Source organism: Oreochromis aureus, linkage group 13, assembly GCF_013358895.1.
Source record: "Oreochromis aureus strain Israel breed Guangdong linkage group 13, ZZ_aureus, whole genome shotgun sequence".
Taxonomy (NCBI): domain Eukaryota; kingdom Metazoa; phylum Chordata; class Actinopteri; order Cichliformes; family Cichlidae; genus Oreochromis; species Oreochromis aureus.
In genome coordinates this window covers 11592075-11617380 of record NC_052954.1, presented here as the reverse complement: position 1 = coordinate 11617380, position 25306 = coordinate 11592075, and the positions used below count along the sequence as shown (strand labels likewise).

The 25306-nt window shown below is 42.4% G+C and overlaps 2 protein-coding genes across 3 annotated transcripts in view; both read right to left on the bottom strand.

The window, feature by feature from the left end:
- The window catches only part of lyst (lysosomal trafficking regulator), a 63549-nt gene extending 60498 nt beyond the window's left edge, over nucleotides 1–3051 (bottom strand). For both annotated transcript variants that reach the window (XM_039621630.1, XM_039621631.1), the window contains exons 1-2: nucleotides 2928–3051; nucleotides 2530–2812 (exon numbers count right to left, since the gene is read on the bottom strand). In XM_039621630.1, coding sequence (XP_039477564.1) covers nucleotides 2530–2579 — 50 coding nt within the window. In that variant the 5' untranslated portion in view covers nucleotides 2580–2812; nucleotides 2928–3051. The remainder of the gene's footprint in view (nucleotides 1–2529; nucleotides 2813–2927) is intronic.
- A 2878-nt stretch (nucleotides 3052–5929) lies between these two features.
- Nucleotides 5930–19904, bottom strand: nid1a (nidogen 1a). The gene is made up of 20 exons (XM_031737564.2): nucleotides 19630–19904; nucleotides 17741–18043; nucleotides 17437–17663; nucleotides 17072–17361; nucleotides 16708–16848; nucleotides 16252–16503; nucleotides 15769–15969; nucleotides 15420–15653; nucleotides 15086–15223; nucleotides 14274–14402; nucleotides 11818–11955; nucleotides 10488–10607; nucleotides 9806–10027; nucleotides 9517–9689; nucleotides 8892–9018; nucleotides 8637–8808; nucleotides 8306–8463; nucleotides 8101–8224; nucleotides 7279–7391; nucleotides 5930–6744 (listed from the first exon to the last, which is right to left on the bottom strand). The coding sequence occupies exons 1-20, from the start codon at nucleotides 19831–19833 to the stop codon at nucleotides 6620–6622; spliced, it is 3591 nt and encodes a 1196-aa protein (XP_031593424.1). The 5' UTR covers nucleotides 19834–19904; the 3' UTR covers nucleotides 5930–6619.
- Between the last annotated feature and the right edge of the window lie 5402 nt (nucleotides 19905–25306).

The window sequence follows — 25306 nt, the reverse complement described above, 5'->3', positions numbered from 1 at the left end:
CACAGAAAGGCTTAATGTCAGTAATCCTGTTATACTGAAGCTAGGATACATGCGCACGCCCTTGGTAAATACCACCAATTCAGCACAAGAAGTGGCTGTGGTTATGCCATATTGCTCTCATCTAAAGGGTAATATAATGTGCAAACTAGGAGAAACTAAGTGACAAGGGGCAAAAAGAGGCAGCAATATCAATCCAAACATTTTACTCTAACCAGTTTTGATTTTTTTAGTAACTGCCTATCTCAGCTGTCATAGGGTTTGAGATGGGGTACACCCTGAACAGGTCACAGTCCCATTGTGGGGCTAAAAACGCCCCCAAAACCTCCAAAAGAGAACACACGACTACTCAACAACAGCAAAAATAACTTCAACTAAAGATGAGAGTGAAATAATTCTCTCTGGCTACAAAGAAGCAAGACATTTGTTGAGTTTCATAACTCTGAGACACTAAAAACTAACACCCACATTAAGAACACTCAAGTTACCAGTGATGAGCATGCAAATTTCAGTGGCCACATCTAAGGTCTGACAAAGTCATCCTTGTGGCATTTAAAATAAATAAATAAATATAAATCATAGAGAAATTGTATGTGTTTGTCTTTGCAGCTTCATAAAAATCTGTGACTATGTGGAGCATAAACAAACTCACATTGTCTGCTTTCACAGAAGAGAGTGACGATTGAGCCACAAGAGGAAACAGAAAGAGGAACACAACGGTCAGGGTTAGCCCACCCAGCACTTATGTTAATGACCACGTTGATTGCGCTGTGAACAAATGATGGAAATACAGGGTGTGAAATTAGTCCTGAAACACCTTAAGAAGAAAACCAGAGAGGCATGAATAAAAGATGATAAAAGTAAGGAGCTGCTGCAACACCGGTATATTTCACACCTTTTTTGTGCTCTCTTATTGATTGCAGCGGGAGAAGCTGTGTTTGCCCTCCCCGCTTCTCGAGAAGGTGTGATCACAGAAATGGATGCAGAGCTGCACGACAGAGCCTTGTTTCTGTCAACGGTTGGACATTTCCCATGATCGCTTTGTTGTGTTTACCTGTAGACTGACTACCATGAACAGAAGATGTCACTTTGGGTGAAAAGGATGGCAAGTAGACGCTCTTGCACTGACGGGGTTGGCGGAATGAGCTGCATCTGTGTGCTGCAGGCTCGATCAGGAGGGCAAGTTACAGGATCATAACACAGGAGAGGACAACTGTGCTCACCTAACCATCTCGCTGCACACAGACTTGCATGGCACTTTGATCACTGGGAAGCTGACAGGTGGAGGAGCGCACACAGTTGTCCCATGAGATTCGTCACAAGTGACAAAAGTTACCAGTAATAGAAAGACTGGGCCTGCCTGGCACACACCAAGTGTTGCAACAACTGAGAAAAAGCCAGCACCATTCCTCCTGCTGATATCATAATGCAGACCAATGTGATTAACAAAGCAATGAAGCATTCTACACCAGCAAAGACATGATGACTATGGAGGAAGGAAGTCATTATTTCCGAGAGAGAATAAACCCTCAAGGCTTTCTCAACACTAATTAGCTTTAAAAATGATAGTAGGTCTGTCTTTAAAAGGACAAATCACACATGATTAATCAAAAGTAATGGGGTACATAATGGCTAAATTGGCTACCCGTATGAGTGAGTGTGCCTCTGTGTGCGCCCAAGTGTGTACTCTTAGAGCCACAGTCTGAACCTAATCCAAGTCTCGTGATCTGGATGCCGTTCATTCCCTGACAGAAAGAGGGGGATGAAAGAGCTACAGAGATCTGACAGATTTCAGAACCACTACCACATATGCACAGGATACAATGAGATAGAAAGCAAAGCACCTTTATGCAGCGCCAAGAGTGAATAATCTGTGGTTTACACCTGCCTCCACCTCTGTGCAGTGACTTAATGCTGGGCCTACGCAGACCTCTGGTGTGCATCAGCCACATTTCTGGCCACTTAAGTGATATCTGGGGACCTCCAAGGTAAACCAGAGGGTTTAAGGTATATGCAAAAAACTCATGGGAAGTCATTTTCTTTGATAGTCACTGACTCTCCCCCTTACATCCTTTTCATATGCATCATGTATAATTCTGCACAAAATTCATACTGGAGCATTTTGCTTAAATGTGTAGGTGAACACTGACCTCGGCACAGCGAGGGTAAAAATGAGAAGCAAAATATTTCTGGATAAGATTACCTTATTCATGAGTTTATCAAGGTTAAAAGCTTTCATATAGCACCTGCCACAGAACAAACTCTTGCTATTCAAGCGTAGAAAGCACACTAACTTCGTATCGACTCAGCCCTTTGAATGAAATCCTGGAGAGAACCGGTTTTGCAACTGTATCATGATTAAAAACAAATAATTTGTCTCCATCAGAATAAACAAGACACATGGCTGTCTTCAGACCTTTCCCTAAGTACAATGACATCATCTTTTTTAAGGACCTGCTCCTGTAAAAAGTAAGCAGCACCACCACCCAAAGAATGATCTCTGATGTTAGACTCCTGCCAGCAGCGCCATACCTGGAGATCGGCTCCTTGCAGTCTACAGTCCATGTACTTTTCCCACGCATAGCACAGATCCGTCTCCTGTGGACTGGCCATGTCGTCCACACTTCCAGGTACAACACCAAGTCTGGTTGAGGAAGGTAGGAATCAAAAAGGTCTCCTCTGGGGTTCCTTCTCAATCCTCCAGGTGGCTGGAAGTGCCCCAGGATAACCCGAACAAAGCCCCAAATCTTCTTCGGAGTCTTTCATAGCATATTCCTCATTCACTGCACCGCTCTGCCACTTTTAAACTGGGCTTCTGCTGAAAAATACAAAGTGTGATGGGTTAGCAAAGCAGAATTAGCTGGCAAAGCCGCATTCACTTTTGTCAACAAACGCAGATACACTAACAGTTAAAAACAACAAACCCGCACCTGAACCATAAACTTCGCCCAAGCGAGTTTGACACGCTGGGGCATTACCAAAACAAAACGGACACTAGCCATACAGACAGCTAGCTAGCTAGGTATCTGACAGAAGTCTTTGCGTGAAGTCTTTAGGCAGCAACACACATCCCATTTCCGGCGAAAAATTGTGTTTTCAAAATAAAAGCGCCCACATTTATATTGCAGTAAATGAATATCGATAACCCCAATCTCAAATAAACTGAAAATAACATATTCAAGTTTGATGCTTACTGTATTCAGCAAGTATTAAAAGCTTTAATTACTCTCAAATGCGTTTATTTGAAATGCAATTTGAACGTTTATATATAAAATTTCGTTTCAAGTATGTTACGGAAAAATTCAAATGCAGAGACATCTAGGTTTCATACTGAGATAAAAGAAATATATAAATTGCAAATGGTAACTCTGTAATGTGGCTATTCCCCTCCTCGGAACTGGGCTTTACTTAAAATACATATACTTTGCATAGAACGAAAGAGTTAGATATATTTTGAAAGTTCGTCTCCGTTAGCGTGTTTATAGTTGTGGCTAGCTTGACCGAAAAAGAAACAACCCAGCAGCTTCGGTAACTTTAACAAAAATATCCAAATAAATGCCATATTCTCTTCAGATAAGCAGTACCGACTGACTTTATGAGCGTTTTTTAACGAATAAAGTAGCTAGTCCGGAGTTCTTGGCTCTTTAGCCAGCAGCCGTAACGTTAGCGGTTCTGCTCTGCTGGTTGTTGCATCGCACCGTCCTGTGTACGACAGCTGTCAAAACTGTATCAGAGAGCGACCAACACATCTCCAAAAACACCCAAAACAAGCAGGTGATATGGGTATAGCCACATATCTCTTACATGTATGATATTTACCTGTTACTAAGAAGAATTAATTCTATGACATACCTTCGTTTTCCCCCAAATTAACCCAGCTAAAGCTAGCATCCATCCAGCACTGAATATAATGGGTCGTTTTAGCCCTCAGCTCTGACTGCAAGACAACTCCCTTTACAATACAGCCCATTTAGTTGGCTGCGAAGAACCTCCTAGAATCCAAAGAAAAGTCATAGCAAATATTTTGTAATAACACCCAAACAGCTACACTAATTTCACGATTTATTTGCTTGGAAACTATTCATGTGATTCATGCGATCTAAGACTTAATATGTGCGTAATATGTGCGTAATGCTATGGATATATTTTAAAACAACAACAAACAAATAGTAGACCGAACAAAACCTAAAATGTCATTGACTTATCCACTGTTTAGCCCTTGAAAGCCAAACAGTTAGCTTAAGTTCACGTTTTCTATGCACTGATCGGCTTTTTTCCTCAAAGACTTGTCTGAGGGTTCAAATGACCACTGTGTTATTAAGCGCTCACGGTCCGTGGAGTGCCCACTGACTCCTGTCCTGCTCCCCATTGGATAACACGCAAATCATTTTCCAATCAATCAAAGCTTTTAGCCCAGGGAATGGTGGTGCGTTTGGGGAAGCTCTGTAGATGGCACAACAGACTGGCAAGCTAATTCATTTTTTTCCTAAAGTGTAATTTGCTTGTTTGTGCATATCAAAGTGAGACGAATTGTCTAAAAATCCCAGCGTTAGGTTATCTTTCTTGCAGATTAGGGTTATTACGAGTATGAAAATGTAGGTGACCTACTTATAAAATTAAACGAATCGACTAAGATAAGTTTTGCGTAATGACGAATGATTGATGTGTTTAGTGAAAAAAAACACAAGGATTTGCTGCTTTTATTTATTTTATGGTGACATTACTGTGGGCTTCAGGGCACTGAATGATTTTCCCCCTTATTCATACATTTTAATGGACAGCTGGTAATCAGTGAAGCAAGACAAGCACATCTGTCACAGTTATGAACAACAGAATTAGCTGCTTCGTTATGGTCACATTTTCCCCTGCTGTTCCTTATCCGTGGCTTGACAGATGGCCAGTAGAGGTAGGCGGACTGAGCCAATAGTATCGATACCAACGCTGGTATTGGTATTAGATCAATACCAGCAAGATTGTATCAATACTTTGTTTCTATCAAACATGCACTTTGAAAAACATCTGAACCTTTTTGATCGTCAGGTCTTTTTTATTTATAGTCAATAGCACACACACACACACACACACACACACACACACACACACACACACACACACACACACACACACACACAACCTCAGATTCAAAATACATGAAAAGCTGAGAGGTGTGTTTGTTGTGTTAAAGTATTGTGGAAAGTAAAAGACCACAGTGATTCCATGATCCATGCAAAGTGATGATGATTTCTCTAATAAATCATGACACAACGATCTCCCCAACATAAGCTGTCTTTATAGATTAAAGTATCAGTATACTGAAAATACTGTCCCAATATTTACTTAATAATTTACTTAATTTACTCAGTACCAAATTTTGCAGTCTTGCACAGCACTAATGGCCAGACTTTTTTATTGTTAGACAATGACAGTCACTGATATTTTGGATAGAAAATGTCACAATTTTATTTTGTTTTCCAGTTATGGTCATAGCATTGTTTTGTGAGATCGAAATGAAGATTTGTCTCAGAGTTATATCATGATATACCCCTAAGGCGTTGTGAATGGGACAAGTCACTGGAGAGCGACAGTAACGACTACTGGCTCGAAGCAGGTTTTCAATCAGGTTTCAAGTCTTTATGATAAAAATATTCCGGGTTTATTAAAAGCCCCCTTAATGCACCACTGACGTACGTGTCTCCCCCCTCCAGCACACAGACTGCGTGGGTGGCAGCTTTTCTTGATCCTTTTTGAGAAAGTAGACGCATCATCCAAGCAGACGCAAAAATAAGTCATGTGACAAGAAACACACACACACACACACACACACACCCAGACGGTCTTTACACACACAGCTTGTTAAAAATAAGCCTGTTGGAAGAAATGGTGTATAATGGCACCTGTGTATAAGTCATCTGCGATAAAAGTCGCGCAGAAATTGTTTAAGAATAAACATTTATTACATTTTCATACATATAAATCTGCAAGACAAGTTATTTATTCAACCATGGCAGGTACTGTATATCACAAGGCATCCCCCTTTTGAGGTTATACAATGGCGACACCTACCGCAACAGCACCAGATATGAATATTTGTAATTCACTTACCTAACACAAGGTGTCGCTGTAAAGCAACAAACTCGGGAGCCCACGGTGTCAGAAAAATGTTTATTCCCTCTCATTTCCGCCCAGCATCTAGACTCATCCCACCAGCTTTTTTTTTTTACCCCCCACCCTGCTCCACAATAACACTTGGCTGAGAAAAAGCCCAGGTTCAGTGTGCAGTAGTGCATGAGATGACGTCATCTACCGCTCTGATAAAGTTCACATTAGAATTACGCATTCCCTCGAGCTTCATTCTCAGTTTCTGTGCACTCAGGAAAAAGGTCACCATGGTAGTGTTTCTACTTACAGTTCATTGTGATTTTATAAATGGGAAATGTAACACACACAAAAAAATGTAGATAACAATAACAGTGAGCAGTAAAAAAAAAAAAAAAAAAAAGGCACAGTAAGTTCACCTCTGCTTTTCAGAGGTGGTTCTGGTTCTGCAGCAGTTAGAATTTAGTCATGCTGAGTGGCTCCAGATTTAAAACTTGTCCACTCTGGGAGCGCTGGACGCCTCCTTTCAGTACTCTCTCTCGACGCAGCCCACCTGAGCCGCGTTGTCGGGACACTTGCAGGAACGGCCGTTTGGTGTTGCTAAACAGAGGTGGGAGCAGCCGCCGTTGTTTCCAGAACAGTAGTTTTGTCCTGACAGACGGAGGGGACAAAGGAAACATTTTACAGCAGGCATCAGTGGGAAATAGCCTCTTCACTGCTTATTATTAATGCACTAAAAACATCCAAAGGAAGCACGTAGCAATCTCCAGATGTTGGAGGCCCCTCTCCCCTGACTCTGCATTCCCTGGCTTTAGCCTTATCTAGAAGAGAGGATGTTGCCTGGTGCCATTAGTCATTCCTTTGCTTGATAATAAATACAAGCTGGAAGAATTCCCCCAGCTGCTTAAAGATTAAGAACTGTACTTGTGTTTTTTGTTTGTTTGTTTGTTTTGTTTGCAAAGTGCTCTAAAGGATTCTTTAAAGAGCCTGCACGGTCACAACTAGGTCAGCCCGGTCCCAAAGAGGAAAAGGAGCGCATAATGTTGGGCTCAAAGGTACCCCCCAAATATACAAGGGTCAAGCAGTTTCTGCGTGCGGCTTTAAAGTGGAGCTGAACATCAGGGTTAGATGCCACGCATGTGAAGAGGGAGAATTGAAGGGGAATGTGTCATCACAACTTCCTACCTGCAGGACACTGGGCATAGGCTGTGGCGATCCCGTATAACCTGGTCCGCTTCTGAGGCTGGAACTCATCTGACTCCCTGCTGGCATAGCGGTCCACTGCAATCACAGCATCCCTGTTGCAAACACAGTCAGCGCAGGAGTTCAGAAATCCAGGACTATCTGAGCTTGAGCAATCATCCGTCCAGCCTCCTTATGTTTTCTATAAAGTCTGTTGAGACTGAGTAAGGCCAAAGAGGGGGATGAGGGTGGGTTTCTTAGCCACAACATGACATAGTTTGTTGTAAACTGTTTAAGTGTGCACCACCCACACCACACCACCTCCTCTCAACCTTTCTGTGGCCCTGGCGAGATCAGAGGGAGGCCCTGTGGAGGTCACTCGCAGACGTCTGGGGCTGAGAAATTGCAAGCAGCTGTCACTTTTTAGGACTCCTCCTCACCTCATGTGCACACTAACACACACACATACACATAAAAAGCCTTTTTTTCTGCAGTTGCTCAGGAATAAATAACTTACAGAGCCGGACACATGTGGAGGAAGCGCCACAATTTTGAGTGTGGGAGCGTCTGAGCCCTGCCACAGAGAATGTAAAGAGGCCGTGGTTAAGTGTGGGCAGTTTTTGACCTTTAACCTTCCCTCTCTTTCCTCTGCCTTGACACATTGAATCACAGGTAAAAGTAAAAACCCTGTGTCTTGGGTGCTACAACACCAGTGGGTCTCATTTATAAACAAACTCCAGCTGTAAGAATTATTATTATTTTTTATTTTTTTTCACCATTTAAAAAGGCAGACTTGCAAAAACATTCTTAAAATAATAATCAAACCTTTGCCAGTCGGTGTAGTAGATGTTATTCCCGAAAGCTGTCATTCCAAAAGGATACTGGATCCTCTCCAAAACCGTACTGCGACTACCCCGACCCGGATCCATGCACTCCATTTTATGCGTGCCTGCAGGCGAGAGACTGTAATTAGCACTGATCGCACACAGCAGACACCGTTTCACAGATGAGTCATCCGTCTGAAATCTACCTGCGTCTGCCCAGCAAAGCTGTGAGCTGCGAGGGTCGTAAGTCAAGCCGTTTGGCAGGCCTAGATTGTCTCTAACCAGCACCCGTCTGTTGGATCCATCCATGTAAGATGTCTCAATCTTGGGGGCTTTACGGTTCCAGTCAGCCCAGTATAGGTTACTGTTGGAGGACAGGTGAAGAGTGAGTCTGCTGTGATTTTCAGCAACACTGAATATCAGTCTGTTTGTGAATGTTACCTGTTCTTTAAAGTAAATGAGCATTGTAGATTTTCACAGAGAGTGCTGTTTAACTCAAACTATGTTCAATAAACAGGCTGTTAAATCGTAACGCACCCGTTGGAAGGGTCAGCGATGATGGCTCGGGGGTTGACGAGGTCGGTGTTTATGAGGACACGTCGGTTAGACCCGTCCAGAGACGCCACCTCGATGTGATCCTTAGCGGAATCCGTCCAGAACACTGTTCGACCCAAGTGGTCGATCGCAATCCCTTCTGGGCTTTCCAAACCTGTTAAGAGAGTGCATTTTTCTGTTTTTTTTAACCTCCTCTTTCAAAATGTAGGGGAACCAGTAGCGTGAAGAAAACACTACCTGAACTAATGACGGACGTGGGCTCTCCCCCCTCGATGTTGGCCTTGCTGATGGAGGGAGACGTGATTTCTGTCCAGTACACCATTTTCTCCACACAGTCGTAGGCTACACCAATGATGACCTTCTCCTGTGGAGCGAAGGAGGGTGTGAGCAAACAACGAACCTTTGAAGTGCAGCTTTCGTCACACAACAACGGTCCAGAACGTGGAGCAGATGTGCTTTTTGGATGGTATCGTCGAGACTTTAAATCCAAACAAACTGAGTCACACAGTGAGGAGCTCAAGCAGACTTCATGCCAGCTGTTTTGGAAATCAGTGCAACAAGAAAAGCAGACTGCAACTGTAAAGTTGTCTGACTGATGTTCGCAATTAGCGTGAATGTCACCATGTGTCCGCAATAAAGTGCAAGCTTTGGATGCAAGAAGCAGATGGGAAAAATCCCAGAGCTGAAGAAAGTTTTAGGACAGGAGAGCGCAGTTATTTGTGACTGTTTTCTTGTATATTATTTAAATTAAGTAAACAATCCTGACAGGAAATTGTGGCTTTAACTTAAAAATAAGAATAAAACTGCTGCAAAAGCCATATAAAAATGAATGAAATAACTCCTTTCTTAAAGATGAACTTACGGGGAGGTGGAGGACGGGCTTGGCATCGTTCTTTTTCATGTCGTAACCTTCCAGAGGAACGTGCTCTATCCTGCCGCTCTGGGTAAACAGCAGGTGTGTTCCTGGGGTCAGGGCATCCACATCGGGCCGTGGCCGGGGTCCGATGGGCGACGGCCCAGTATTGTGGTCGATGCCTAATTGAGACGCACACAAATCAGTTCATCAAAACTCCCGAAGTGTTTGTGCTTGCATAGTTTTTGTTTAACGCCGCTGTGAGTGACATTGTAACCTCTTTCTGTGATTTACTCACACATCGGTCTGCTGCCAGGTCCGGTGCGAGTCCCTGAGATCTCCTGTCCATTTTGGTCCACGCACCAGCAATGTCCTGTGCTTCCATGGCACTGCATGGGCTCATATTGACCGTTGTCATCACACGAGGGGATGTAAGCGCCAATAGGAGGCCGCGGGCCCCGTGGGCCAGACACACCCAGGACGCTCTCTCTGTGAGCCTCACATCGTGTTTTTGGCCTCCCTGAAGAAAAATATGAAAAGAAAGACTCAAAAATTAACAAATACAACCGGCAACAAACTCCCCGAACTTGTTTCTTTTATCTTTTTGGAGTCTTCTAATTTAAATTTCAGCTACACATGAAGTTCACATCCCTCACAAGGCATGACAAATTCCTCGCGCTTTCCAGAAGGGAATGAGAAACAGATTCCAGCTGGCACCAATATACTCTGGCGAGGAATTCATTTTCCAAACACCCCCTCCGGCCTAAACGGCTACAAGGCTGTGAATGAAAATGACCCATTTTGCGAAACTACATCAAACAAAAAACTATTACTCGGCTGTCTGAGCTCCAGTGAAGGACCTCCAAAACAAACATGTAACTACACAGGCTTTATTTTCAACCCCCAGAATGAATGTGCAGCCAAGCCAGCTAACAAATAACGCTATGTTTAAAGCGGTGCAATTCAGAGAGTTCACCTACCAGGAAGGCATTGGAAACCGTCTCCGCTGTAACCCGGTCTGCACTGGCAGGTAAAGGATCCCTCAGTGTTGTAACACACGGCGTCTGAGTGACACCTGCTTTGCTGACACTCGTCTATGTCTTCAGGCAGATGGATGAGATGATGGCGAGATGGATGGATGGAGGATGAGAGAGCAGAAAAAAATCAAATATGAACACTTTCTCTGTCATTTTATGAGTGGAGATCCATGCAGCAGATCTTGGGTGGACCTTTGACTTAAACTTTCCTCAAATAGCAGAAAATCAAGCAAACATGTGGAAAGAATGGAAGGACCCAGACCAGAAAAACCCCTCCAAAAAACCCTACACCCAGACTCGGGACCTCTACACATGAAATTCCCATCTGTTTTTAATGTTTCACTCTTCGGTCTCTGTTGGTGTATTATGCAACCAACCTCACCGCCCACAGTCCTCAGCAGATGGTGTAACAATTCAAATAATTCCTAAGGATGCATTTGGTGAATCAAGTGATTTTGGACACACTGAACGTAGTCCTTACTTTCAGCAGATTTTTCTTCATGTCCCTCTTTTTTGACCGGTCACACTTAAAGCTGCTTTGATTTTAAGTGCGCTGGACCAGTGAAATTACATGACAAATGTGTAAAATCGTTGCCCAGACTGTCCTGTAGTTATAAAATTCAAAGTTTCATTCAGAAAACAAAGCCCTTTTCTGTGAACTCACTGTAAAAAAAACAAAACCATAAATTTCTGTAGTAGATAGTAAAAAAACAGGAAATTTCCATCATTTAATTGTGTATCTATAGATGACTTTGCTGTAGTATGAAGCGGGGTGGGGGGAAGCTGTAAAACTTAAATAAATATAAATAAAGTGAAGTTAAAGTAAGAAAAGTTAAAACTGTGTTTTTAAAACTCCGGAGTGGAGTTTTTGCCGGGCTGATTCTGGTCCATGGGCCTTATGTTTCACACCCCTGCTTTAGAAGCTCCTGCTATTTAATTTAATTGTTGAATTTTATTTTATAAATGTAAGGAACAGGGAAAACTGCAAATTCTCACATGCAGCCAACAACCTTTAAGTCTTTTTTTGTTTGTAAAATTACCTTAAAACTAATTTAATAATAGAAAACATGCAACATTGCTTCTTGCAGGTTGGTGGACTAACATGCAAAAAAGAAAACCCACAAACAAACAAACAAATGAAAAAACTAAGCCAAGTTGTGATATTAAATGCTAAAAATGTTATTTATGTTGCACTGTCTAAAAACTACAAATAAGCCTACTTTGTCTATTTTTCTTGCACACATTCTGAGAGCAGTGCGTTTGTCTGCAGTACCTCGGCAGCTTCTACCGTCTCCCGTGAACCCTTGTAGGCAGGTGCAGACATAGGACGAGCCTCCGGTGTAGCTGCACTGAGCGTGGGGTGAGCAGGTATGGGTGCCTGCCTCACAGTGGTCCACGGGTCGATCAACCTCTGAGGAGAAGCAGGACAAGTTCTGGGAAATGCTATCAGCGTGAGAAAAATAATGTGTTGACTGGTTTTGGATAGAACTGCTTAAGTTGGGGAACAGGGTGAAAAATATGGCGTGAAATTAAGACGAATGAATACAGTTTAATATTTATTTAACTGAAATTCAAGTTGGATCTTTGGGGGCATGCCAGAAAATGCTTTACAGCCACCGTGCTGCTGCTGCTACACGGTTTAATAATCATCACAGACTTTTTCATACTATAATGAATTTTATTAGGGCCCGAGCACTTCGAGTGCGAAGGCCCTATTGTATCTGCTCTGTTTATTATTATTATTATTATTATTATTATTATTATTATTATTATTATTATTTTTCATTGAAATGAATTGCCTTTTTGAGGGCTTTAACATGCTCAAAAACTCATGAAATTTTGCACACATGCCAGGTCTGGTGAAAAATTTTGTATTTTAATGGTTTTATATATGTGCATTGGGAAATGGCTCTGTAGCACCACCTATGCGTTGTTAAATGCAGCCCTACGAACACATCTTTTGAGCTACATGTATGAAATTTGGCACACATGTGTATCATGCCAAGACGAACAAAAAAGTCAATGGGACCATTGACGCAGACCCAACAGGAAGTCCGCCATTTTGAAGTGAAGGTGACATTTTGGCTCCAATTTTGCCATTTCCATGCCTCGAACTTTTTCGAACTCCTCCTTGGGATTTTGTCATAGAAACTTCATATTTGGACAGTGCCAACTACACACCTGGGCCATGTTAAATTGCGGAGCTTTTGAGTTTTCGTGATACGGTGAGGCCGTGGCGCCACGGCTAATTTCGATGACTCGCCATGAAAATCTTATTGTCTCTCATTCCCTCATACATGGTCCGACGTGGACCAAAGAGCACACATATGATAAGGCTCCACCCCTGAACATATTTCAACTGCCATATTTGACACCAGGGACAGCGCCACCTAGTGGGAACAGGAAGTGTCATGTTTTACACTTTGGGGTATAGTATTGTGATGCGTGACATTTGCAGCCTCAAATTTCTCCAGGAAAGCCTTAAGGAGTTGGTCTTGGGTTACAGCGAAAACTGTGAGTTTTCGCGAAAGGGTGTGACCCCTGCAGCATGGCGAACTTTGATGTCTCGCCATGAAGAAACAAATTAGTATAACTCAATGAAATCCAGTCTGACCAGTACCAGACTTTAAAGGGATGATGTCAGACCCGCCCTGAACAGATTGATGTGCCCATTGTCAGGAATACGTAGAGCGCCACCTAGTGGCAACAGGAAATGTCGTGTCTTTCATTTTGTTGTACTGATTTTCACGGGTTCATCGTGGCCACCTCAAAAGCGGTGAATATCACCATCCATCCTTCATGATGCTTCAGTGAGAAAATTGTGACTTTAAACTGAACGGCGCACCCTGGTGGCAACGCAGTTCACCATGAATAATGAAGTGGCTTTTGAGGGGCTTGGAAATTTTAAAAGTCTTCAAATTTGGACCACACCTCCAATGTGATGAGGGCTTTCTGGTTATGTGATCACTTTCATTGAATAGCGCAAAATGGCTCCACAGCGCCCCTACAAATATTCAAAACAACAGCCCCTGCTCTGTGTTTTATCTATGAGTCTGAAACCTGGTAAGCTTATGGAAGATATCAAGATGTACAAAAAGTCTCTTGGAGCAATATCCCAAATCCAACAGGAAGTCAGACATTTTAAAATTAATGTGTAATTTCTGCGACATTTTCCCTCTTTTCAGGCAACGTACTTTGACGAACTCCTCCAAGGGATTTCCTCAGATTGACCCGATCTCCAGGGTGGGGAATCTAAAGACCTTTGTGATGTTAAATTGCGAAGCTTTTTACGTTCAGGGAAACGGGGTGGTCATGGCGGCACGTGGAGTTTCAATCACTCGCCAAAAAGCAGTAATCTGCTGTCACTCAAAAACACAATGTCCAATCTCTCTCAAAGGTCGCAGGCGTTATGAGACTTGACCTCGGAAATGATTGTTATGCCATTTGTCAATAATGATTAGAGCGCCACCTAGTGGGACGACTATAACAATGGTTGAATGAGATGAAATGTTAGCTGGTGGTTAAATGCATGAATTCCATCAATGTGACATCAGATCGGAAGCGCTGGTTTTAGGTGTTGGGCTTGGCTCGACGTGCCGGGGTGCGAGGGCCCTCATATCGCTGCTTGCAGCTTTAATTACAGGTTATGTTTGCACCTCTACCTCCCTAGAACGAGGTGAGGTTTGCCTGATATGTAATAGCACTTTACAGCACACAAAAACCACTTACTAATGCAGGTTCTCTGATCACTACCGAACTGATACCCCTCTTCGCACTCGCACCGGAAGGTCCCGGGCTGGTTGTTGCAGATAGCGTTAGGGCCGCAGCGCTGAGGATCCTCTCTGCACTCATCGTTGTCTGATAATAAGAAATAAAGAAACAAATAGTGATGATATGCTAAACTCATAACATTTTTTTTTCATCTGTCTACTGTCTTTTGCTTATCTAATTCAGAGTCACAGAAGAGCCTGGAGCGTATCCCAGCTGTCATAGGATGAGAGGCGGGGTACATCCTGGACAGATCGCCTTTCTGTCCAAGTGCGTTTTTCCTGTTTTTATGTACGTAAAATCCTGGGAATCTTTACATGTGACGTTGAGTCATATAAACAAAATGACTTGATTTAAAAAGTCTTGGATTGGGTCAGAGTTAGAGAAGTCTGGTTTTGCCAGATAAGTTTTTCATTATGAAATGTTTTGGGATCAAAGAAAAGAGCCTGATTAGAGTTCCTAATACTTTTATGATAGCATCTGTCTGAAATTCTTCCTTCCTCTTCCTGTTTGGTCTCTAATGCAAAAGATTCGGTTGTATAGAGCTTGAACTAGCTCTGTTAACCTGGTCTCTGAGTCGGAAATGCTTTGTTTATCCTATGGGACTCCCCCTGCTAATTGTATGATTGTGCAGTTCCCTAGTCAGGAAGGAAGGCTTTAGAAAATCGGTTGATTTTAATGATGAGTTTGAAAGATATGGAAACAGATTTTTCCAAAAGCAGAAAATAAACTCTAACTGCTCTTTGTTACATGATTAAATATGCAGTTCTTACCATAACATGTGCGTCCATCGCCGCTGAAACCAGCAGCACATTGGCAAGTGAACGTTGCTCCCTCTCTGACTTTGCAAACAGCATTCGTGTCACATCCGTGTCTTCCGGTTAAGCATGGGTTCTCCTCCGGCTGCCCTCCTGAGAAGGAAAGGTGAATTTTATTTCTAAACAGGTTTTGTTTTGGTTTTTTGAAGCAAAACATACCTATTTTTACCATTTAACAATAGCAACAAAAAGCCCGTCTGGTCAAAATAATCTCTCTGTCAGGACATGTTGTTCCTGAGGAAGGAAGTGAGCTCAAACCAAAGGCAGGAAAACGAAAAAGTCTTCTCACCATTGATGTCCCCGATCTTGCTGGTCAGGGCGAACCGGATGAGTCGTTGTCCAGGATCGTAAATGGCAAAAATGTGGTCCATGCTTAGCATCTGTGTAGGTTTCATGTCTCTCAAAGTCTCGCTATGATAGCAGCCGTTGAAGGAGATGGTCTCACGCCACTGATATCTCCTGGTTTCCCTGGATCCATCCGGCAGAGTCACTACGTAGTCCCGAGTGGACGACGAGGTGATCACTGAAAGGTGAGATGGACACGTTACAAACACTCAGCTTTTTTCAATTCTTTTATGTCTCGTTCAAAATCAGAAAAGGTGGTGAAATATTGATTCTCTGTTCCAGATATGTCTCACAGTTGTTGTTGTACTGGTAGATCTCAGAATACGGGTCGAGCTTTATGGTGGAGCCAAGAGGCACCTCGGCCACCTGACCGTCCAGGTTGGTGCTCACAATCAGGTGGTCGTGCTCATCGATGCCTTTAAACTCTTGCCTGATGATCAGCTTTTCATTCCCTGGCATAAAGGTCACCTCAGCCTGTCGAGTGAACTCCCCCCCTGCAGAGGCCAGAGAAGAGGATGTTAACTCTAAGACTTTGGCCTGGGATGAACTTTGTCTCGTGGCTTTCTGTTACAGCTGAGGTAATGCAAGTGGAATTCAGGGAGACAGTGCGGAAGACTGCAGCTGTATGCAAGCTGTGTTTGCAGCAGTGCTGACATTTGTTTACAGAAATTTATGCTTCCCACTAGGTTTTTTTTTTAAACCCTGTACAAACTACAAGACAAGCTACTGAATGTCACATCATGAGATATCTTCATTGCAGCGTTGTTCTTACTCACCGATGATACTGAAGCCGTTCTTGAAGCCCGGGTGCTCCAGAGCAAACGCCCACCCAATCGCACCACTAACTGACACCAGGGGCTCCAGCGAGGGCCCAATGGTCTCCGGGAGGTCACTGATGGCGACGTAGGCTCGGCCCTCATTCACAACAATGTAAGAGTGGAGGTCGATGTCGGCGAACTCCACCGGAGAAGGAGACCTGCCCACAAACACTCTTCCGTGTACTTTGCCGTTCACCCTCTGTGGCTTTCCTGCAAACCCCCCCAAAAGAAAACAAAAACACACCCACCCCATCGAAGTTACTCACAGAGACATGCAAACCCACTTCACTTAAAATGAATTTTATCCAAGAACTGCATGTGAAACTGCAACAAGACAGCTAAGATTTCTTCTTATGTTTCCACATCTACCAGCTAATAAAAAAATGTCATATTTAAACGCTTTTCTGCGTGTACCTTCTGCCACACACTGTATCCCGTTGCCATAGAAGCCAGAGATGCAATGGCAGCAGTATCCGTTGGCGTAGTCCCTGCATTCACCAAACTTGGAGCATTTATTTCTGTTGTTTGCACAGCTGCCAAGGTTGTACGAGAACACTGAAAACATGGGAAACGGTAGGAACGGTAAGAATACCATGGCTGCAACAGCTGATAAGACAAGCACAATAAACATTTATATACGACACGCTCTCACTCTCAAAATACAGTGCGATAGACATGGCTCAGGAAGCAGAGCTGCAAACAAGCTTGCTACCATCAGTGAGTGTGGGTGAACGGCTCACTAACAAACACTCGTTGGATTAAAACACCATAAACTCACCATCTACATTTATAATTGGATCATCCACCTCCACCACCTCCCGGTTCTGTGGTTGGAACTGAACTGGGTGGATTTCAGTCTGTTCCTGCAGATAAGGAGAGAAGGCTACCACCTGTCCATCAGTGTACAACGGCCTCCTTGCAGCGCTGGACTCCTCATAAGCGTCAGCGTCTTCTTGTGGTGGAGCCTCAGTGGGCAGCTCAGGGACCTCACCTGGAGCCACGTTGGAAAAATAGGGAGAAGTCCCAATCTCGTACACCCATACACCCCTCAGGCCAGAGTTCGTCTCCCTGTGGGAGGAAAAGTTTAAGTTTCTGGGCAGAAAACATGTCTTCAAGAACCGTCATTGTTACCGTCTGACTTACTCTGCTAAAGCCCTCACGGACTGCTCGTTATCATTGGTGGTGCGGTAGTATGGTCCCTTGCTGGAACCGAAGAAACCCTGGACCAAACCCTTACTGAAACCAGCATGCATGATTACATTAGTGTCTCCCACAAGCATGGAGGAAAACTTTATCCCATCCCTTGGATAGAGGACAATAGCATATGAGGTGGTCTCCAGAGATGCAATAACCAGCTGGAAGGTGTTTCTCTGAGGAACAAAACATTATAGACTCTGTCAGTGACCACATCCACTCTAGATTACTTGAATAACTATGTGACACTCACCTTCTTGATGCCGCTATCTCCTCTGCTCTCAAGTCCATGGGTGGTGACATCAACCCAGGTGACCACCACAGCATGGGTGGGATTGATTTCGTCGTCTTCAGGGAAAGCCCTGTTGATGTGCTCAGCAGCGCGGCGTAGAATATCAGGACTGGAGTCCTCTCGGAAGAAAACTTTCCCCACGCCATCGCTCGTGTGCAGGTCTCCTTGCAGAGCTGCAATCATGCCAAAATTTGGGGGCATTTTGCCAAGATACGTCAGCTCGCTTTCTGGCTCTTTTGTGGCGACAAACCCATTGGTATTAATCTGAAACGAAAAGCGAAAATCATTAATCTAGAAGACAGAAACTGAAATGAAATTCCTGCTATTCTTGACACAGTTTTATTCTTGACACAACTTGAACTGTTTCACAGGGGATACAATCCCAGTTCAATCTGACCCACTTTGATCTTCATTACACTAATGATTTGAGTCAGCAGCTATGTCCCACTACTGTGCTAATGAACAAACAAGATGCCATTTAACACAGTCTTTACACACTTGCAGTGGGAACACATGTGAGGCTCGTAAAAAGAAAGAAAGCAGCGCTCGTGTCAAGAAAACACGCCCAGACACACACTGGACATGGGGGCTCCTTCACTTCCTGACCAAAGGAAAAAACAAAAGGTTTCCTGTCCTTGCCCCCGATGAGTAGCCCCAGAGAGCCTAAAGATTGCGCACTAAATGTCATTACAGAAACTTCCTGCCAAAATGGAGGGTAGATCTGGGAAAATGATCAGTGATCCTATTCACAGAGGTGCTGCAGATAAAGAGCTCTAAGGTTAGTGGTTAACATGTAAGTGCTCAGTAAAATATGGATCATACTCATGAAGTGAGAAGGATCAACCTCCCACCCCAGGGCAGAGACAGTTCAGGGCAGACGGTCTCACAGATGAAAACAAAACTCTTGAGGGCATCTTGACTGCAGCGCAGAAATATGTTTGTGGTGGGTAATGGAAGGTTAACCTGGAGGCAGTCAGCAGACTAATTGGTGAACACTGCATTCATGTGTTTCATTTAAGCTTCAGGCTCGTGTGTTAATCATGTTAATCATTGTCTCTGCACAATCTCCTTAAATGGAGATTGTGCAGAGACAGCCTCCACTGGGTTGAGACTGGACAGGCTACTGTGGAATGAATGGCAAGCTTTACTAAAGAAGAAACCTTCATTTTAAGAGCTTGAATGCTTGGTAGAAACATCTTTATGCATAAAACATCAGCAAAGCTTTGACGAATGCATCTGTAAGTGTAATTACTGCGTCATGGCACAGTTTCCACACGCACGCAGCACTGAAACAGAGATGTAGCACTTTTCTTTGAAACCAGAACTGTGGGAATAAAGGGTTGTTTGTCCGTTCCACACAATGGTGCGGCTTCTTTTTAAAAGCGCTACAGGCCAACAGTTAATATTCTAATATTCTACTGTAAATCATACAGTTTTACATGATTTATTCCAGAAATAAACCTCCCAGTGACCACTTTGTAAAGTTCTCTGTCTCTTCACTGGGTGTTTTTGGGATGGATTGCAAAATAAGGTTTGGTATTTGGTGTCAGCAGTAAAATGATAACCTCGAGGGAAACAAAGAAATGCGTGAACACATGCTTTCGACATGATACAGCCGCATCTGCGATAAGAAATCCAGTATTTACAAATACTCCACAGACAAGGAAAAAGTGATACCCTGCTGGAGCTCCGTTTTGCAACTTCCAGGAACTGTTTAAACTTACTCCATTTCTGGCTAACGCGCAATTGCGCAAGAACGACGGACGGTCGGTGACCAGTAAAGCCAACGCAAGTGTATTAATGTTAATAATAATAATCATCTTGGGAAAAAAGGTTAAGAGTTAACTTACAAAGATGCTGCGGAAAGTGCCATCATAAAACAACATCGGTTTGCTCAGATCCAGTCGATACGTCTGATCATTCCCAGGCTCCAGTAACTGGTCTCTTGCGCTCGGACCGAAAGGAAAAAGCTCGTTTCGACTTATGCTCTGTACCGAGACCACAAATCCGAGAAAACTCAGACAAGCGATCCAGTCTTGCTCCTTCCAACCCATGGTCCGTCTTTCAGAGGGAGCTAAGCAGTCCTGCGTTAAAGGCGCGAGTGATACATCGAACTCAGTGGTTGTAGAAGAAGTTGTGGGCGGTCACTAAGTCACAGTGGAGTTTCAGTGAGAGGTAGCCCATGCTTTGCTTTCATTAATGTTCCTGAAACAAATGGTATGGTGCTGTTGTTGTTGTTGTTTTTTAATGATGGCATGCTTTGGGGCGCTTTGATTGAGTCAAATTAAACTCTGAGAAGAGCTAAGGTCATTTGCAGATCCTTTATTTAAAATTCTTCAAACAGATTATTGCAGTGTTGCCAATACAGTAGAAAACAGACAGCTGTGTGCAGATTATAAGTGCTTTTAATAGAAGGGCTACTGTCTCCGGAGGGACAACACTGAAGCTGTATTTGCAGGTTTGGACACAGGCCAGCGGGCGATCAGAGTATGGACCAGTAACCGGCAACAGAGCCCCATGCCCGATTTGACTGAAACATTATGTAAAGGACAATATCACAAAGCACTGTACCATACACTAATCATCTGAGGCATGTGCTGAGGCTATCAGACTCATCTCCAGCTGGGATAATGAGAGGCATGCCGGTACAGTAATATGCTTCAACTTGGAGCTGTTTTTGAGATGCTTAGTGAACCGTCCAACCTTTGGTCCACAGTGCTCTGACAGTTGGTATTCACGGTCCCCCACAAAGGCTTTTTGCAAATGTTTACCATCATTCCAAAATGCAGACTCACCCACCGCTGTAGCACTTAAAGTATCTTCAATGACAAATTACCTCCAAGACCTAGAATGATTTCCACAGTATATGATATGTTTAGACAATGTTTCTGCGGTTTTCTCATAAATACCACCAGGATGAGATTTCTTTAAACAAGACAGTGATTCATGAAGCTGCCTAATGTTGTGATAAAACACCCAACATTAACTTCTTCTTCAAACCTGCTGAGACTGTGTAAATGACTCTAACGTTGCACAATGAAATATTTCTTCTGTTCCTCTGAGCTGCTAGGTTTTCTTTGTAAATTTGACCTAACAAGTAGTAACAATTTATCATTTACAAAGTATTTTCCCCTCTGTATATTTGACACACTTAAATGCTTCAGATCATCAAACATTTAGACAAAGGCAACCCAAGGAAATACAAATGATTAAAATGATTATTTCATTTATTAAGGGAAAAACCTACCTGGCCCCATGATAAAAAGTAATTGCCCCTTAAACCTAACAACTGATTTGGCCACTTTTGGCAGCAAAAACTGAAATCAAGCATTTTTGATAACTGGCAATGAGTCTTTCATGTCACTGTGGAAGATTTTGGGCCACTCTTCTTTACAGAGTTGTTTTAATTCAGTCACAATGGAGGGTTTTTGAGTATGAACGGCCTGTTTAAGGTCACGCCAAAGCATCTCAATCTGATGTAAGTCCAGACTTTGACTAGGCCACTCAAAAAACTCCCCCTTTTAAAAAAAATCCAGTCAAAGGTGGACTTGTTGATTTATGAACTCTGAGCTTAATTGACACAAGTGAGACAGACCTGCAGTTCTTCAGATGTTGTTCTAGGTTCTTTTGTAACCTCCTTGTTACGGCCCTAGCAGGGCCTCCTCCTGCAGTTGCCTGTGTGGGCGTGTCCTACCAGCTCTCCTGCCTTAGGTGCCACCTTTTTCTTTTGTACAGCTCATTCACATCAGCAATTAAAGGTATTTAAGCCCAGAGAAAGGTGAGCTCTGGGCCAGAGTGCCACGTGAGTGGTTGCAGTGAGTTGTGTGTGTGTTCTGCTCCTTCTTGGTGGAGAGGAGTGTGTTTGGCAACTAATCCTTTTTAGTTACTTTTCAGTTTACTGACCAACGCTTGAGTTTTGTTTTGTTTCTTTAAATGGTGATAGCGGCTTGTCCGCCTCTTTTAGTCGAGTATTTGATAGAAACTTTAATAAAACTCTTTAATGTAACCCTTTTGCCTCCTCGTCTCCTTTTTCCGACCTGGACACTTTTTGTTACTTCCTCTTATCGCCTGTAACATCCTGAATGAATCATTAAAGGGTTATCGGAATAATTTTGATAGGCTGGCCTTTCCTGGGAATGTTTAAGACTGTTCCAAGGTTTTTCCATTTGTAGATAATGGCGCTTACCATGCTTCACTGAAGTCCCAAAACCTTAGAAATTATGCTTCCAAAGGGATCTCAGATGTTGAGATCTTTTAGTCTACTTCAGTCTGACGGACAGGGTCAAGGTGGGGGAAATTACATTTTCACACAGGGCCAAGTAGCCCCCCCCCTTCCCCCCCAGTAGCCCCATGAATGAAATCTTTGTTTTAAAAATGCATTTTGTATTTACTCAGGTTATCTTTGGGTAATATTACAATTTGTTTGATGATCTGAAACATTTAAGTGTGTCAAATATGCAAGAAAGAAGAAATCAGGAAGAGAGCAAATACTTTTTCACAGCACCAAACATGCTGTGGTTCCAAAATCAGCAACACAGTATCCTCCGATGTCTTTCTGTTTCTCTACAGCTAAAAGGCGCCACCTCGTGGTCATTTTGAGGGATTTCCATTTGTGGTTTCTGAATACCTACCTCACAGATTCACATGGCTTCAAAATTAATATGCATGCACCATATTTAAATAACAGAGTGCACTTGTATTTCCTCAACACAGATTTATATTGTTATAAATGGGCTGAAGAGAATGTAATTCACAACAGTACAGTGTTTGTAGGAAATAAAACGGATCTCTCTGCGTTTGAATCGTGAGACACAATAGACCCTTGTTGGGATATTTACATCAGAGCCGGTGATGCCATTAGCTCTGACTTGTTACTGTCTGAGCGAGTCTGCTTTCTCTGACCAAGTTGCCTAGGAACCAGCAGGCTGGTGTTTGATGTGTCTATAACAGGACGCTGTGGCCTGATAATCAGACTGAAGTGCTATTTCATTATCACTCCAATACTGTTACAGATGAAACCAAAGATGCAGGCAATATGAAGGACTGCAGCCAAGCTGAAGTAATTCTGAGTGAACAAAGAAACCGATATATACCATGTACAAAGAGGTTTTATGCTATCTGTATACACTGACAGTACACAGCCACAGCAGTGAAACCACTGACTGGTCGGTTTACTGCAATGTTCTGCTGGGAAATGCCTTGAGTCCTGGCATTCATGTAGATGTTACTTTGACACTTACCACCCACCTAAACTTTGGAATGGACTAAGACATCCATCCACACCTCCCACTCCATGTCAGAGCAATGGCATCCCCCAACAGCAGGACAGTGCACCTCAGCACTCTGTACAAACTGCACTGACCTGGCCTAATTAAGACATGCCGTAATTAAGCCTCTGGTTGAATTATGCATTTTTGAAGTAAAAATATATGCATTTATCTTTGCATTTACACAGGCCAAACACAAAATCACATATCTCTGATATAGGAGAGTACCAACCTGTGGTTTCACAGCCAAGGGGGAGGTACTGTAGCTGATGGCATCCTGTTTGGTGTCTGGCTGGCACTGTCCCCATGTGCTAAAAGATTAATGGATCCCAGTGACCTCCATCCTTGACATTCTTCGTGTTCACATGCCCTGGTCTTGTGAACCCAAAACCTTGCTGCTAGGATATTTACCATAACAAACAAATGTCCCTTAGATTTCTGTGCACACTGGATAAATAACCGATTGGGTCATAAACTGAATTCTGTGACTTGTGGTTGGAATTACAGGGAAATGTTACATTTTATTTCATTTTAATTTAATAAACAAAAAATGTTTTATTTGTGACCAGGTGGACTATTCAATGTATGAAAAGTATATAAGTTCTTCTGAAACTCAGGATGTAGCTTAAAATGTGGCAGAAAATAATCCTGATGATATCATGAAAGCCATGGGACTTACTTTTTTAAATGGAAAAGCTACATCGCAAAATGTATCTGTGAAGTTCTAAAAATGTGGGTGTTTTCGAGGCAGGAAGGGTCAAATGAAGAACCGATCTGCTTCATCAAAGCTGTAGGATTCAGTATTTTTGGATCATGACTCATAACAGGAACTAAAAGTCAGGAAACGATCGCCTCTGTAGGATTAGTTCGAACATTTGTTGACCATTTAAAAGTCTGAATTTCGCCAAAGTTGGCTGTTTCTTTATGATAATTTAACTATATAAACAGTGTATTTATACCATAAAGTCAACCTATCGTACTTTTTTCTTATTTTGTGTCATCAACATACTGTTACAGTGCTGCATATTCATATGAAACATCGAAAAAGTCTACAATAATGACGTCAGTGCCTTCTCAGAGAGTCAAAACCTCAGGTTTCAACAGTTCAGACAGCCTTTTCTGCTCTGGGATCTAGATCATGATCAGTATTACACCCTTTTTTTTACCCAGGTTGTCCCACTGAGCTCAAGAAAGAAAGTACATAGAAATAGAAAGACACATTATACATAGTTGAGAAAAAATATGCATGATAATGATTTCAGATTCATAAATAGATCATTTTAAAATGTTCTGGTAAGATCAGAAAATGTAGCTCCATGTTTATTTATTTCTGTATATGTTGGAGCTCATTCCAGTTACAGGCAGTAAGGTTTCTAAATCCAGGTTTTTTGAAGTTCAGTGTGAATTAAGAGGCAAAGCTAATGTTAGAAAGTCCTGTGACCTGACACATTATAGCGACGTCCTGAAAGAGGCAAACACCTCTGACTGTGAGCAAAGCATCTGCGGTTCAAACCTTCTGTTTGCAAGTTGCAGCCAATCAGAGGAAAAAAATCATTACTTTATTGACCTCATTCAATTCTTGTGTCCTTTTTGTAATTTCAATTTTTGCCCTGTCTTACGATTGGCTTATCAGTCATCTGTAAGGACCTTTGGACTGCAATAATCTATTAAATGTACAAATACATTTTTGTATTTTGAAATGAGATAACCTCGAAAGTCTGAGGCTCTGTCTTGTAAAGAGGACAAGTACCAAACGCTAAATAAAAATAACATTTTCCTCTTTTTTTGTATGTAAATGTATCTCATTAAGAATAATTAATTCATTAATTAGCGTATAATAAATCTTTAAACTTCATAAAAATGTTAAACCGTAATGTTGATCTGGCATTTACACGTTGTCGTTCAAAACATGAGGTTATTACAGTAACTAAAACTAAAACTAGATGTGAATAAAATAAGATAAATAAACAAAGCTTCAGTTTTAGATTTGTTAATTTGGTTAAATTTATTATCAGAACTTACCTGATGAGGCTTTGGCGGACATGTTCATTGCACTGTTTCAGTATAATACCTTTGCAGATTTTCCTGAATCTTAACCCTGACACATTCTCTCCATACAATAACAGGAATACAATAAAGAAAACAACTAATGCTGAAACTAATAAAAACCGAAGTAAAAACATTTTTTAAACACTAAAAACTAAACTGAAACTAAAAAATTATAAGACATCAAAAACTAGTTACTTTCCACTCTGGAAAG